Source organism: Rosa chinensis, chromosome 2 (genome assembly GCF_002994745.2).
Source record: "Rosa chinensis cultivar Old Blush chromosome 2, RchiOBHm-V2, whole genome shotgun sequence".
Lineage (NCBI taxonomy): Eukaryota > Viridiplantae > Streptophyta > Magnoliopsida > Rosales > Rosaceae > Rosa > Rosa chinensis.
In genome coordinates, this window is record NC_037089.1 from 1,658,199 (window position 1) to 1,674,562 (window position 16,364).

The 16,364-nt window shown below is 39.9% G+C and overlaps 3 protein-coding genes across 3 annotated transcripts; 1 reads left to right on the forward strand and 2 right to left on the reverse strand.

The window, feature by feature from the left end:
* Positions 1-155: 155 nt before the first annotated feature.
* LOC112184883 (transmembrane 9 superfamily member 11) lies at positions 156-2,772 on the reverse strand. The gene is made up of 2 exons (XM_024323117.2): positions 2,580-2,772; positions 156-2,353 (listed from the first exon to the last, which is right to left on the reverse strand). The coding sequence occupies exon 2, from the start codon at positions 2,328-2,330 to the stop codon at positions 357-359; it is 1,974 nt and encodes a 657-aa protein (XP_024178885.1). The 5' UTR covers positions 2,331-2,353; positions 2,580-2,772; the 3' UTR covers positions 156-356.
* An 827-nt stretch (positions 2,773-3,599) lies between these two features.
* LOC112184882 lies at positions 3,600-8,121 on the reverse strand. The gene is made up of 8 exons (XM_024323116.2): positions 7,812-8,121; positions 7,390-7,523; positions 6,064-7,018; positions 5,550-5,641; positions 5,357-5,431; positions 4,907-4,968; positions 4,767-4,836; positions 3,600-4,659 (listed from the first exon to the last, which is right to left on the reverse strand). The coding sequence occupies exons 1-8, from the start codon at positions 7,984-7,986 to the stop codon at positions 3,847-3,849; spliced, it is 2,376 nt and encodes a 791-aa protein (XP_024178884.1). The 5' UTR covers positions 7,987-8,121; the 3' UTR covers positions 3,600-3,846.
* Positions 8,122-12,320: 4,199 nt separating this feature from the next.
* Positions 12,321-12,743, forward strand: LOC112188795. The gene has a single exon (XM_024328003.1). The coding sequence runs from the start codon at positions 12,321-12,323 to the stop codon at positions 12,741-12,743; it is 423 nt and encodes a 140-aa protein (XP_024183771.1).
* The last annotated feature ends 3,621 nt before the right edge of the window (positions 12,744-16,364 follow it).

The window sequence follows — 16,364 nt, forward strand, 5'->3', positions numbered from 1 at the left end:
GTGATAGAGACATTGTAACCATCTTAACAAAGAACCAAAGAGACTCATCTCAACTAGAAGAGTTTAAAATTCATAAACAATAAACAGAGCGAAACTGTGTTTACCAATCGAGAGTACAGAATGGTAATATCACACAAGCCAACTATCAATTAAACTTGAAGTATCAAACTATAAGCCACCATCTATTAAAGAATTAAGCAAAACTGACGAATTATTGTTATTACATGAACTAAGTTAACAGAATCAAATGAAAAGTAGAACATGATAGGAGCATCTGTAGACTCTTTCTTCCCTGAATGATAATCACCACTACTCTTTTAAGTGCCAATCTTCGAGTGGCAAAAGTTCTTAGTTCTTCAGTCCAGCTTCACCGAGGAGAAGAGGTAATGCACGAACCAGAATGAGGAGAGGAAACCAACCGTGCCTGTAGCAAGCATGATTGCAATGACCATGAAGAGGGAATATCCCAAGTAGAGAGTGGCAGAGACAGGCCCACTTAAGCTCTTGAGATCAAAAACTAGGTAGTTTATGGAGTACAAGAAAATGTATATGGCAACAGAACCAGAAGCAAAGAAGGACTTCCACCACCATTTCCAATCCTCCACACAGAGGTGCATGTAGGTCAGAACTAGAGACACCTCAGCACAGACCACAACCAGAAGGATCAATACGATGAAGAGGAACCCGAAGACATAATAGACACGGCCCATCCAAATGCTGGACATGATGAAGAAGAGCTCAATGAACAGGGTGCCAAAGGGGAGAGTACCGGCACCAAGAACCAACAGCCAGGATGGGTATTTCTGTGCTGGGATTTCCCTGGGAATTTGATTGGTACGAACAGGGAACTCAATGTGAGGTGCCTTGGCCCCGAGGTATCCACCAATTAGTGTAAGGGGAACAGAAATGCAGAACCAGAGCAAGATGAGAATAACAAACAGAGAAAATGGAATGGCTCCTGTGCTGTGACTACCCCACAATAGGAAATTCAGGGTCGTCAGAATTAAAAAGGCAATTCCAGGGAAGAAACAGGAAACCTTCCATGAGACTGAAACCCATCCCGTTTTATCTCCACAGCCAATTGTCCTCCAAAGACGAACAGCAACATAACCAGCTGCAATACCAAGGATCATGTAGAAAAACAGCATACCTGTAACAAGTGTTCCACGGGAAGCAGGGGACATGAACCCAAGAGCAGCAAACAATATGGTAACCACTGCCATCCCGAGGATCTGAACCCCATCACCAACCATTATGCACAGCAGGGCAGGATGGTCTGGAGCACGGAAAACATCCCCAACAACAAGCTTCCAGCCAGACAACTCCTCATTCATCTGTGCTTGAGCCTCCTTGTCAAGCTCTTCATACCGTGTCAGGTCCCGCCTAACAGTCCTCAAAAAGATCACGAGGACAATTCCAGCAAGGAAAGTAATCACCATCAGAGAATTGAGAATGGAGAACCAATGGACTTTAGATCCCTCCATCTTCAAATAAGCATCCCACCTCGAAGGCCACTTGATGTCACTCTCCTCGAATTCAACCTCATATGAGAAGATAATCGGCTTCTTATCATCAACAGCCATTGCCACAGTCGTTGGATCACATTTAATAGCAGTAGGGTACTTGTCATACATGTTCAAATTCTTCACAGCATCTACATTATGCGTGAAACTGCAAGGTATCACCTCAAACCCTACAATGATCCACCCGGGCACATCTGAATCTGCCTTTGCAACCGTTGGGATCACCTCTGCCCCATCACCAGTACCCATCACGCGCGCCACATTGGGCTCCTCATACTTATGCACAAGCACCTTAAACTTCAAATGGTTAAACACATAGTACACACCCTTAACCTTGATCCCAACTGGATACCCAGTCCACCTCAAAAGAAAACCCTCCTTTTTGGTGTACCGGATCGCAGGCAAATTGTCCAAAATCAAGTTGACCTGATACATCTCATCGATCCTCTTCTTCAAGAGATTCAACCGATCTGCATCCAACGGACCGGATTTACACAGAAAGATCTCCGACTCATTAGTGTGCATCTTGAACCGGTATGGAGAATTCTCAATGCGATCCCCCATGAGGAGCTCGCCGAGATTCTCAGCACTGTCCTTAATCCCATTTGGGGGCTCACAAAATGGCAAACTGTAATAGCTAAACGGAATCTCGGTATCAATCGAAGTCAGAGAATTCACTTTCACCCACAACTCATTCCCAACAGCATACTTATGAGGATAACTACCCGGAAGATAAAATCCATACACAGATTGAAATATCAACAAAATGGTGAAACCCCAGATCCTAAATCTATGAGAAAGCTCCATTCTTGATACAGTTTACGTCAGATCTGGAACACCCAGAACACATAATGAGCCAAAAATTCAAACTTCAACACAAATTCCGATTCCAATTCAAATTTCAGTTACAAAATTGAATCAAAACTAAAACTACCACAGCATTAAAGATCTATAATTGGACAAATAAACAGCAAATAAAACCTAAAGTTTTGATCTTTTATTCATTTCAATTGCAATAGGAACTTAAAAGTTTGAATCTTTGAGGATCTAACTGACCTGTAGCAGAGTGTGAGACATGGACAAGTAGAGAGCAAAAGGGTGTGAGTGAGAACCAGCAGAGATCTCCCTTCAAGGTTCAGAAATCTGTTGGGTTTGGGATTTTAGAGCAGAAAGGGCCAAAAATAGAGTCAGGAATTTTGGGGGTGTTGGACTAGCGTATTTTATATGGTTTGGCTCTTCTCTTCTTCAGGAAAGTGCCACAAGTTTTGAGTTTTTTTCCTAAATGCCCCTATATAATGTATGAAATGCCAGATCTGGGTTTTGCCTCATTTTTTTGATGTCGTTTTCCCCCTAATAAGACGTTTAGTAATGTTCATTTATTTATTTGTTTTGAGAAAAGAAAAGAAAAGAAAATCATTTTCTTATTGGTATTATCAATGTGTGACGGTTCGAGTAATTTTTATCTTCACGATATGAGGTTCTAAGCTCGAAGTTCTAAAATGCGGGAGATCGAAATTTTATCGGCTCACCTCTGGTGCTTCTGCAATTTGTGCTTCTATTGTTGAAGTTTTGGAAGCTCAAGACGAAAAGATTAGCCATGTGGTTCAGATCTAGCTTTATTTGATTTCTTTGTTCCTAAGTTGCTTCCTTTTGAATGCTTCAATCACAATATTACAAGTTTGTAACATGTCTCTTTGTACATGCTAGTTCCATTAGTGGCTTTGAGAATCCCATATCGTATATACAACATGGGATGGTCAACGGATGAGCATTGCTCATTTCGTTCAAGATCAAATACTTGTATATTACATTGATTTGAATTGAAAGATATTTTATGCAATTTGAATCTGAGATTGTAACTGTGACTTAATCCCTCCAGTGTTTAACACATTCCTTCGAAAGCTGATATCGTAACCCATCTTCTATGAGTCCTATTTAATGATTCACCATAAAGCCATGCGATTCCTACACAATATAGTCAAATCACGAATTTGGTGCAACATAAATGCTTGAAAGATTGGCTCTCAAAAACAGCAATGAAGAGGAAGTTCAATGCCTGCGTAACAATTGCAACACTGCCAATCAGGAACAAAGACAGAGACACACATGGTGGTCCTTAGATGGTCACTCCGTACCACATGTTTTTATTTTCAACAACACCAAATTAATGAACAGATCTGTGGGGAGTGAAAGTTAAGTAATAAGTTAAACATTGATGACAAATTGACAAGGTATATGCAGAATGAGCTACATCAGGAAAATGAATACTTAAATTAAATTTTAACCAAGGGGCATTCGATTTCACTATCACTAACATCTGACCTTAAGCACCTATCCCCCTGGATTTTGGTAGCCTGACTGCAGCCAGAGGGTTGACAATGCCTTGTGAATCCTTCCCCAATCCCATTCCTTCAACAAACCCCATCCTGGCCATCATCTTTGATCCAAATCCTTTGGTATGCCTTTCAAAAGATCCCACTCTCTCGGTTTGAGGTTTGTTCCTTACTGGGTTCTTTGCGGGCGTGCTCTTTGCTGAGTTATGTTTTGCTGGCGTGTTCTTTGCAGGGTTCTGTTTTCCTGGGGTATTCACGATTTGGACACCAATGGTGTTGGAAAAATCTACACCCAATCCAAGTGATTTAGGACGCTGGACCGCTTCAATGGGCTCCGACCTACCTTGTCCGTCTTTCCCCAATCCACCACCTTCAATAAATCCCATCTTAGCCAACATCTTTGATCCAAAACCCTTGGTGTGTACCTCAAAAGAACGGAAATCAGCGGAGCCAACAGCATCCTTATTTTTACAGCTTGCGTCTATTGTTGAATCAACAGTGATGATCTCAGTCTGTGATGCAACTGAATCAATAGTTGTGATCTCAGTCTGTGATTGCATCACGCCACTTGATACAAATGATACTGGTTTATTAGCAAATGAATCCACTTTCCCACTACTTTTTTGTTCAAAGGCTCTGCCACTGCCACGTTTGGCTGAGACCTTTGTTGTCTTTCTTTGGGTGGATTGTTTAGATTCTGGTGCCTTCAAACCAGTCCCTTTTCTGATTCTCATTGACCTGTTTTTGTCTCCAGTAGGCTCAACAACAGAAAAATCATCATCCTCCATGCCAGCTCCAATCAACTGAAATACAGTACATAATCATAAAGTTGGCTGCTATTCATGACAACATCAGAGATATGCAGAGCCAGCCATACAATACATTTGGTAGAGTGCAAGTAACGAACAACCTTTTCAAGACGGATTTTATTGATTGCTGATGGCATGCTTGTTTGTTGTGTCCGCATCAACGTTACAAATCTAGGGGTAAAAAAGAGAACACATCAATATCATGTTTTCTATGTACAACACAGAAAAGGAACTTCAGTACCTCTTTTTGCCAGATCCTTGGCAAGAACTCTTCAGTTGATAAATTGCTGCTAATCGTTGCACCTAACATATTCACAAGCAGTCTAATTAGAAATGGCCAATACTCCTGCACTGTACGATATAGATAAAACAAACACTTTCATTTGGTGTATTGAGGAGAGATCAACCTTCACAGAGCACTATTCAAATCACAAAGTTTATTGCCCCGGGCTTCATACTAACTAAATTTCAAATCTCCAGAGCTTTGGTATGAATAGAGATGGGAGAGAGTAGAGTTAACCAATTCTAATTATCAAAACCAAAGCATCTCATTGGCTTAAACACAACTAAATATTTCACTAAGATATTCCAGTCAATTAAACTTATACAAGTAAAAGAAGTGGCAATGATGAAACTAAATACAAAAGAAGTAACAAACTGTAAACCAAAGTGATAGATAAAAAATCCGTACCTGGGAACAATCCCGGGAATGCATAGGATGAAAAGAAAACATATCCACTCCACCCAAGACAATCTGCTCTAATTTCTACAAATAAAAAAAAATAGAGCTGAAAGGTAGTCTCCGGTTTTAATAGTGAGTAATTGGAACAAAATGAAATTAAGATGCAACATGCACCATTACTGAAAACAATAAAAAGTTATACCAAATTTATTTGCTCAAGGTCAACACCTCGGCGCAGCATTCTGTCTCGACGCTTTGCAACAATAATTTCTTTACGATGTTTTTTCTTAGTACCTGATTGGTAAGTCAATTGAAGTGATAAAAATGTGAGCTGAAAGATAATCCACTGGAAAAAAAAAGTACAATATCATAGAGGATAGCCGCCTCTGACATACAAAAGGCCCCTCGAATGTTTATCATACATGGTATGACATGACATATGCGGGCAAATGATCACACAGTCATTCCAATGAGATCCTATGTATCCACTTTACATCATATTTCATGCTCCACTATTTTGAGAGAAATCACTTGCTACTCCAAATGAAGGATGAAGCAAACAAATGTAATAAATTTTGAATTTGGCTGAAGTTCAATTGAAACCCAATTAATTAATTTGGCGCTCAGCCAGCACACTATCATATTGTGTTCATGCATGTACTTAGTTAAACATATGCGGCAAAACGTATAATGTATCATATCTAAGTAATCTTTACCAGGAATATTTCTTGAATATTTGCTCCTTTGAGCCTCTGAAGGCCAAGACTGAGGAAACCTAGTGACAGGTTTCTTTTTTGCAGAACGAATTCTGGGATCCTTTACAAGCATTAGGTCATCTATAGCCAAATGCCGAGCATATCTTTCAGTCACATTGGGTTTCTTTTGTGAATGGGCATTTCTCTTACCATATTCCCTAGACACCTCCTGAAGAGCAATTCCGCCCAACTTCTCAACAGTCTCATCAAAGTCAGTGCTCGAAGAACTATCTGTATCAGACACATCCAATTGCTGTCCTACCAACCATTTGGAATGTAAAATGTTGTCACTCCCACCAATTCCCTCTAAATAATCTTCTGCAACCTCGTCATCAATATCTAAATCACTATCCGACATCTCTTCAGAATCTCCACTTTCAGATGATCCAAGTAGGCCTCCTGGCTCAGAAGACTCCGAGTTTCCTTCATACAATGACGCCCCATTTTCATCTTCCTCACTTTCTTCATCAGATATATCTTGAGTGTACAATCTAATGCCTCCAAATGACAGAAAACCTGAATTTTCATCAGAAGACATCACCTCTGTCGGCAGATCTTCAGCCATACCATCACCAACTTCATAATCACTCTTCCCATTGGCATCCTTCTCAGAAGACAACGATCCAAAACACATGTCTTCTGGCTCTTCCATTTCTTTTGAGGAAGCTTCAACCCCACTTGGGGTTTCCTCAAGTTCTTCAGAGAACCCCAGTCCTCTATAAGAGCTTTCACCCAACACAAAACTTGAACCATAGTGATAAGTAAATTTCACATCTTGAGGTTCTGAAGCTGGTGTCTGGTCTGCATGAGCTGAAATTTGGGTATCACTGAGACCAACTAAAACCATAGGGCTCGACTCGTCCATATTGTCATTGTCAGCGTCACCCTTAACACGGAACTTCGAGTTTAAACCCTCCTGTTGAAAAAAAAAAAACAAAGCATAATTAATAGAGAACTCAAATCCCTACATCGATGCTTCACCAAAACTCAATGCATTATTAAAGTTATTCACATTGTCAAAGTGGGAAAAGAACTGAACATATCCAGTGACCATTTAGCGTTACAATGTGACCATTTGGCGTTATAATGTACTTCAATTACACTTCTTGATCACAAGAACAGACTTTTAACTCACTACAAGTAAAGAAAACAGGAAAACCAGTTTCAATCTCATATCAGCCTAGCTCTAGAAAAAAAAGTTCAGTTCTTTCCCTCTCAAACATTGCTCGGTTTGCATTAGAAAACCGACTGCAATTCAGCTCTTATTTATGAGCCAGCAGAACACACCTGAAGTTCAACCGAAGGGTACCGGTATCCTACAGCATTGACATTCGATTTTCGAGACCCACTTTTAGTATCAGAAGCTGCTTTCCCCCCAGATTTCGACCCAGATTTGTTGTTATTAGAACTCTGATTCCTCCCTGCAACTCAAAAACCAAAACCAAATTCAGAACAACAGAAAAATCCAAACTTTTTCACAATCTAACACCTCAAAATGAAATCAACTCCTGCCCAGTTCAGTAAATTAAACAAGATTAAGCTATCCAAGCTCAAATTCTTCGTTCTCTTAACTTTCACCGGATTAAAATTAACCAAAGCTTCCATCTTTTTTTTTTTTTTTTTTGGGTTCAATTTATTTATTTTTCATGGGAAAACCAAACAGAGAGGTAGCAGAAATTAATGATGAATTATAGGAATAAAGCAGAGACCTGTGATTGGGGTTTGAGGTAAAGACCAATCAGACAAAAGACCGCCCTCGACAAACAGACCACCTCGGCCAGAGGATTTGGACGATGATCTTCTTCTGCTGCTGCTGTTCCTAGTAACCTCGTTGTTGTTGTTGTTGGGTCTTCTTCTTCCTCCTCCTTTTCTTCCACCGGCCATGGCTGCGCTTTTTGCGTACAGAGACACACACAGAGGCTCCTGCTTTCGCTTATGGTCTTGGACCGATCTCGTGATGCCCAGACGAGCGGTGCTGCTATCTGGGCCGTAGAGGACGACGAGACTTGGCGACGTGGACGGTCATTCTGTAGGAAGATATTAGTATATTCTGTGTATGGTCTCACTTTGCTTGAGGCCCAATACTAGTTCCTAGTTTTGGTAACATGGGCCAAAAATCTAGTTCCAGCCCAAGTTTGAGGTGGGCCTAGAGCGGCCCATCAAAACACCGACAAAAGCTACATAAACTCAGTTGGGAGAAGCTAAAGTGAACTAAATGCAGCGTTTTAGAAATTTTACCAAAAGCAGTTTTGGTCTCAAAAGCACCTCATGAAGCATATGGTCAAACTGGGTAAGGCTTGCGGTGAAACTCGAAAATGGCAACCCTGACCCGTCCGAACCGGAACCGACTTTTGATCTCTAGACGTCTCAAGAAAGAGCCCGAACCAGACACGAGCTCAAGCTCAAACCTAACTCTGCAAACACGAGTCCGAAATATGTTATATTTTAGATGATTTTTTTTTTTTGTTATATTGGATGGGGAATTGAACACCTGACATACCCTAGTCCTGAGTCAATTCCCAAACCCTCTTCATCACTTGGGCTAACCCAACGGGTGATTATTTTGGATTGTATTACTTCACAAAACTACAACATATATATATCCAATGTAAATGTTTCACCCCAAGGCATGAGGCCAATATTGGCCCACTAGTTTACAAAATTTGATTCCAGCCCAAGATCAAATTGGGCTGAGAGCTGTCCATCATGACACCCGAGTCTACACTGCTTAGCCCAACAGTGCAACTTGGGACTGGCAAACCCGATCCTGCCTGAACCAAACCCGACTTGAATGATAGTTTGTTAGATATTTAGGCTGCGTTTGGCAACCATGATAGGATTGGATTAAGATACATGACTAGATTAGATTAGTATAAGATTGGATTTGTTAATTGTTATCCTCCTTGCACGTGTTTGGTATTATAGGATTAGAGCCGGAATGGATAAAGATGCAAAAAGTGAGAGAAACAAAAAAAAGCAAGGTTCAAGACTCAAAGAAAGATGAATAGAGGTAATTTCTTCTTATCCGATCGCTCCGGCGAGAACTCTTCAACCGTACTCAACTTTTCCTCCTCATTGGGCTTCGATGTCTTTGATTTCTTGCCTTTCAACCCGAAACACCACACCACCACCACCAGCTACATTAACACGGCCAATCCCACGCCGATCTAGTTGGGCTCAATGACCGTCAACGGCTTCGTCCGCGACGTCTACAACAGCAGAGCCTCCGCCGAGGCCGAAGACGGTGGAGGAGGTCTGGTAGGAAATTCTGTTCGGGAAATGAGTGTAAATGAGGTGCCTCCGGCCGGCGCAGTAGAAAAGAACGAGGGAGGAGGGATGTACAACTAGCACCGTCGCCACCGGAGACGGAGAGATTGAGCGGAGGGATGTTCGGGTTCGATCAGATTGCACTGAGGATGATACAAGGGCTGGGGTTTGTATTTGGATTGAAGAGGATGGTGGTCATTTCGTCAAGGTCCAAGGATGGTTCTCGTTATAATCTTGTACTGTTGTGCATATCCCACCTCTCCAACAGGAGTTGATATCCTACTCTGATAAGATTTAAATACCCAGAATAATCTGAACCACCAAACAGTAACTTGGATATATTTTTGTCCTATCCAATTATTAATCCACGCAAACAAACGCGGCCTTAATGTGGAATCAATCATGAGGACACTTGGCTAGACCGAAAGTAAAGAAAATAGATGAGGCATTGGAGCAGTGGACCAGTTCCCAGCTGGAGTAGATATGGCAATGTGGGTGCAAAGCCATTATGGAGTCTGGTCCTTGGTTTCCTTTGAGATACTAGAAGTTTAGAACAGAAAATTCGGTTGGCCTCTTTAATTAGTCGGTATTAGTATCTTTATGGTCCTTTTATTTTCGTAATGTTATTGTACACATTTTCTTTGCTGGCTCTGGCTGCCATTTATATCTTTAACATTTTAAAAGAAGACCAGAATCCGGGCCCTTTTTAACCACCGTGCATGGTTGCCGACGGCTTTATTACCTGGAAAGTTTAAACGCGTGACTGGTGGCAACAAGAATCTGCATTTTATATATTGACTTCTGTGGCATTCATATTCATGACACATAACCCATTAACTCTTGAACGTTCTATATAGTCCCACGTAATTAGTTGGTAACTACTAACTAGTATCTTTAGGGTCCTTTTATTTTCATAACTTCAAATTTCAGAGTGTATTATAAAAATTCATGCATGAAGTTGTTTGAATAGTCATTATTTTCGGTATGTTTCATACAATTAATTAATTAATGTAACGACTCTCGACTCTAAAGCTTTAATATTTCGGATTATTCAGCCCTTACTATTTTTACTTCTGGTAATTGCATGGAGCAGATGAATTGCATTGTGTACTGAATGAGTACTGAAAGCAGAAAGTGCAGCCCTCACCGCACAGTATCACATGGGTTGCTTGGTTCTAGCTAAGTCACGGTCTCACATGATCTTACATTTGTTATTATTCTCTGGTGCATGTGTCATGTATACCGGTTACATGCATGAGATTCCAAGGGATAGTAGTTTTCTAAGTTCATGATCTGACAAGAAGCTCACTAAACCAAGCAAACCACATTGATACATAATCATTTCTTGCCACTTTGAGTAAACAAAGTTTAGTAGTACGTGGAGGTTTGCTATAAATCTGAAGCACGAGCTAGCACAAGCAACCTCTCATTTCCATATACTCCGCAGGTGGTGTTGGTGTGGAATCAATCTGTAAGGCACCAAAATGCATGTGCATTCTTTTCTACAAGCTAGCGTATAGATCTTCCCATTTTGTAGGTAAACAGTCTTTCCATTTTACCTCATTCAAGGAACAACCGAAGAAATCCGAATCATCGATCATTTTGAAACTAATGTGGAGCTTAAAAAGTGCTTAATTAGTACGTAGCTTATTATATTCCTCTCTATCGCTAACACGAACATACATATTAGTCCGCATATGGGATATTTGTTAAGATACTTGAAAGATTTTGATAAGAGACTGAGAAAGATGGGCAAACATACAGGCTCAACGATGAGTAACAAATTGCTTTAAAGCTAGACTAGCTAAGAGAATAACAAATTGAACTTACGAGCAAGCTTCTTTATTCACTTTCAACAAGAAAAATTTGTTAAGGTGCAAATGAGATATTTGTTAAGATGTTTGAAAGAAGTTTAAGCAAAAAAAATTGTACAAACAAAACAAACTTACCAGTAAACTTTTTTTATCTCGCTCTCAACTAGATCTATCTTACCACTTAATGCGCTGTAAATATGCTTTAATTTCTTCCTCTTCAAGCAACAATTTTTTCTCAAATGATCAACAAGTAACCCCAAGAAAAATTTGTTCTCTTACTCCACTAGTAATCTAATTAATCCGATTATCGCAATAAACTTCCTCGTGATAAATTGTGAAAACAAACCAAGGCATATACCAAATACACACCTACAAACAAAAAAGCTTGTTGCCTAGTTTTGGGGCAACCCAAGGGCCAAGACCAATTTGTTGGTAACTTCACTCCCTAGTTTTCTCTCCTAACTCTTTCTATTAGCCTATAATAAAGTGATTATGTATTTCTCTAAGAGCAACTCCAACAGCTTCCCTATAATTTCTGTATAATAAAGAAGCAAAAGTCAAAGTTTTAGCATTTTTTTCTTCTCTAACTCCAACAGATTCTCTATTTTACAACAATCTGTAAAATCTCCATATTCTTCCTTAAATTTTAGAGATTGCTGTAAATATAGGGAATTTGGTTTTCTCTTTCCTCACTTTCTCTAAAATAGGAATAATTATAGGGAATCTGTTGGAGCAAAAGAGGCTCATTTTTCCCTAAAGTAGAGAAAAATCAAAATATGGGGAAGCTGTTGGAGTTGCTCTAACTCGGTCAATCAGACCCGACCACATGGACACTGCCAAAGCCTCATACGTAAGCACGTGTGTGCTGTAGAAGAAGCATGAGAGTTAGTTAAGTTTAGTCTCTAATTCTCTATGACCGACCCACAAGACACGCCTTCAACGCTTATTTTACTGCCCTAGCCAGCTATCGCTAGCTGACAACTACTTTCTCTGGTTCTTCGCTCTATATATGCCTTCACCGTTTCATTGCTTCCAGATTTTAAAGATCTTAATTTTCAGAGACCATCAACACCATTTACGGTTGTGTTTCGCTGTCTCTGTTTGATCGATATCCATCATCGTCAAACAGACGTATAAATGTCTGCTGCTGCCGGCGCCGACGGGTTGTTCCGGTGCGGGGCCTATGAGGGGTGCATTTCAGGAAGCGACGTCGGGAAGGAACGGCGGCCGTACCACCGCAACTGCGGCTGCGCTTTGCACAACAGGTCGGAGAAGAAGGACCGGCAGCAGCAGCATTGCACGCACGGAGGGCAAAAGAGTAAAAGCGTATCGTATCCCTTGAGGCGGGCATGGAGCGAAGGGCACTTGGGTTTGGTGGTGGCTAGTAATAACTCTTGTTGTTCAGGGCATTCCTCGCCTTCTTCGTCACCGGCTGCGGCTGGGGTCAGGCAGCCGCAGCCGGTGAGGCACCACCGGTTCGGTTCTGTGGGGTCGTTCGATCGGTTGAGTGCGTTCGACGAGGAGGAGGAGGAAGAGGATATTGTTTTCTTTAAGGTCTGATGTACAATTTGAGTGTGTTAGCTCTTAATTTTGATGGTGATGAATATGATTTAGCATAAAAGGTAAAGTACATGCTCTGTGTATGAATAAGAATTGAGAGACTTTACAATGTTTGGAGTGTTGTCAATTTGAATCTGATGTTGTGTGACACTCAGGGTTGTAAGACTTGAGAATTAAGGCCATATTTTGAAGTGTGGATATAAATGGTCTCATTGAAATGGATAGTCTGATCATCTGGTGATGAAATATGATGTTATTGATCGAATCCTTTCATCTTTGTAATTAGAAAGTGAAAATTGTGCAAAAGGGTCTTTTAATTTCAAGCTTTGCTTCATTGTCTTTACTTTAACTTGAAATCTTGTATGGTTTCTGATTTTGGGTCTTCGTCTACCTTGCTCTCCTTCAAAACCAAATTGGGAATTCAGGTTGAACTAGTTCTGTGCACTGGAAATGCTATATTCAAAAAAAAAAAAAAAAAAAAAAAAAACTAATAATGCTTATATATAAATAGGTTCAAATATTAGCTTGATTTCCTTTCTTCATGGGGTCACAGATGCGTATAGACTTTCGAGATGTCATCGGATATTTTCTTTGAAGACGTGTTCAAGTCTGCGGTATTTTTCAGTTTTTAAAAAGCTTAAGCAAATTTAAAATAAATGAAACACCCTAACACTGTTTGCATTATTTTGTCTAGATAATCTTAGATGTTATGGTGATGATTTCAAGTTGGGATCAAGAGAAACCCATCATGGTAGTAATTCTTAGCCTTTGAGTGTGTTTACCAAATACCAAAACCTTTGCTACTTAGCTAGATACATTTGATCTGGAAACAGACACACACACGTATTCTTAGTTGGATGGGTTCACTTGGTCGGCTCTACCATGTTCAACGCAGCTTCCATATAAGTCTTCCATAATATTATTATACCAAAAGGAGAGAGCAGAGAGAAAGCAAATAGAAGAAGCATCCAATCAAGTCTTTTTAAATCCAAATGTTCATGCCACCAAGGAAAGGTGATCTTTTTCTCTTTCAAAGGTTGAATGAATTGCTCAATTTACGCCTTTGATGAAGCAGCTGGTCATATGGAACAGATAGAAAGATAGGTACACACTCCATATGGCTTGTTTGATAGCAACAAAAAATTGACAATATCTTACGCAGTACTCAATCTCTACAGTGTACGTCTTTGTAATTGTAACTAACTTGTACGAGGGAAAGAGTGCATTGATGAAAACGTACACAAGCTACAAGTTAAAGAAGCTGCCGAGGATTTCTTGGTTCCAAACTCCCAAGTTCATGTGGTGCCAAAAACAGAACAATATAGGTCAGGAAAACATCATAGACTAAGAGTTTGTTCAATATCAATGGTCGAAACTTGAACATGAGGTGGAGAACACAAAGGGTGCAGCCAACAGTTTGTTTAGAGTACTGGATTTGATCCTTGCCACACAGAAATCAATTCCTTCTGCATTTGCATATTCAGTACAGATGTAAAGATGCATTAATTCATTAATTTGCCGCGGAAATTAGAAACATCGATATAAAGATTTTTCTTGCCTAATTCAGTAATTTGAGACAGACGTTCATCCTAAGGGCTAGATCATATATGCATATGGAATCAGATGATGACATTGATCTGTGAAGGACCATCGACCACTGATCCTGGCCACCGGCACCACTAGAGTCATAGGGGAAACAATTTAAAGAAGTTAATGAGTGGAAACCATAATTAAGGCTATAATTATCATTCCCTTATGCTAAGGCAAGTAACGTTGTACCACTCAAAATGCAGGTAATAAATATCCTACTTCTTTAGTTCTTTCAATGAAAGATATATTATTGGAGACTAACAAAAACTTTGTCAAGAACTAACTGATTTGATTCTTACCACCAAAATCAAATCCTTCTGAATTCGCATCTTCAGTAAAGGAATTTGTGCATCAATTCGGAATGTGAAATTAGAAGATCAATATTGAGATTTTTCTAGCCTAAAACGAGACACAGGAATTCACATCACCCTTGGACGTCACATACCTACAGAAGATTCTCATAGGCATATAGGCTCAAATGATGACATCAAAACTGTGAAGAACCATCAACGCTAAGGCTGACCACCACTATAGTCATATGGCCATCAACCAAATATAGGCTAAACTACTACTAACTACTTCAAAGGGCCATCCCCAGTAGAGCCATGCATGTCCTACTTTTTTTGTTTTTGTTTTGGCATCTGCTATTTGTGCAATTAAGAAACTCTGCTATATCTGGATGAAGCTATAACTGCACAAAAACTAGCTTCAATTAGAGATGGGGAGATCAATTTCCTATAGCACTAAGCTGTCCTAGTGATAAGCATGTTGTGTAGCAACTTAATGCAGAATAATAATGAAAAGGGTGCGCAGTGCAAGAACTATCGATCAATAAAAACTTAGACAAAGAAATTACACAGCAGTTAAACCTGAAGATCCATCGTCTCAACACCCACTGGTGACCAAAGTTAATAGAACAATGAAGCCGCAAAAACATATTATGCATGTTTCCACGTGAGTGATTAGTGTGTGACGTTTACTTGTATAAGGAAAATTGATGCTTGACTCAGACCTGGGTTAGTTAGTTGCATAGATTTAACCGTTCAGCTTGGATAAATATAAAATAGGCAGCTCTAGAATTATAACCACGTACCTAGTCAGGTAAATAATGTCTTTGCGGAATCATCTTGGCTATTTGGAAAGGCCTAAACCTCCAATAATCCTTTGTTCCTAAGAAACAAGTCTAAATATTTCTGTTCTGCATGTGTGTGGAAATTTTAGTGCCTTGTTGACAAAGCTATACCAAATCAACTAGTAACTTTGGCAAGAACCACATATCATACCAAACTACTCTCGAGTTCAACAAGACTACGTGGCAGAAACAGCATAAACTTAGTTCTTTGATTTCTCCTACACTAGTTATCATAGAAAGCAAACTAATTAAAGTTTCAACAAACTCAAACACTCGCTCACACAAGTACAAGATATTAATATCTTGTATCTGCAGACAATAGATGAGAATGAGTACCTTTGGAGTTTCTGGTATGACGTTTCAGTATGTGTTTGAAGAAAGCCTATCAATGCAGGGCACTGAGATTGAGCGAAGACCGTACCATAAGAACTGCAATTGTGTGCTGCACAAGTCCAAGGGTAGTGCTTGCTCCAATGCTGATCCTCAGCGAAGGAACATTTCCTTCTCCAAGAAACAGTCCTGGAGCAACACTTCCTTGTGCATATCAGCCATAGTTCCTTCCAAATTCTCTTCATCCAAATCCTCCAACGTACTGAGACTGAGAAATTAAAAATGGGGATCATTAGTACATTTCAATGTAATAAAAAATTGTTATGTTTCTTTATCAATACAACTGAACCTGCATACAACAAACTTATAGAACCTGATAAAGTGACTGTCTAAGTTCATAACATATATTCCCAACAAATTTATCCCGGTTCTAGTTCTCTTCTACTCCAAAGCAATTCTCTATAAACTATATATAAAGAAAAGTTGCAAGGGGTTATATCAGAACAGTACAACTGGATCACCCCCAACAAGGCAGACAATTGTAGTTGGAAGCTAACACTTGGTGATGT

Excerpts from the sequence above, each read along its gene's own strand:
- LOC112184882 (XM_024323116.2), bottom strand. The coding sequence starts at position 7,986 with ATGGCCGGTGGAAGAAAAGGAGGAGGAAGAAGAAGACCCAACAACAAC. Across the intron at positions 7,524-7,811 it reads ACCTCAAACCCCAATCACAG|GGAGGAATCAGAGTTCTAAT; the intron begins GTCTCTGCTTTA and ends TTTGAGTTGCAG. Across the intron at positions 4,660-4,766 it reads ATAAAATCCGTCTTGAAAAG|TTGATTGGAGCTGGCATGGA; the intron begins GTTGTTCGTTAC and ends ACTGTATTTCAG.
- LOC112188795 (XM_024328003.1), top strand. The coding sequence starts at position 12,321 with ATGTCTGCTGCTGCCGGCGCCGACGGGTTGTTCCGGTGCGGGGCCTAT.
- LOC112184883 (XM_024323117.2), bottom strand. The coding sequence starts at position 2,330 with ATGGAGCTTTCTCATAGATTTAGGATCTGGGGTTTCACCATTTTGTTG.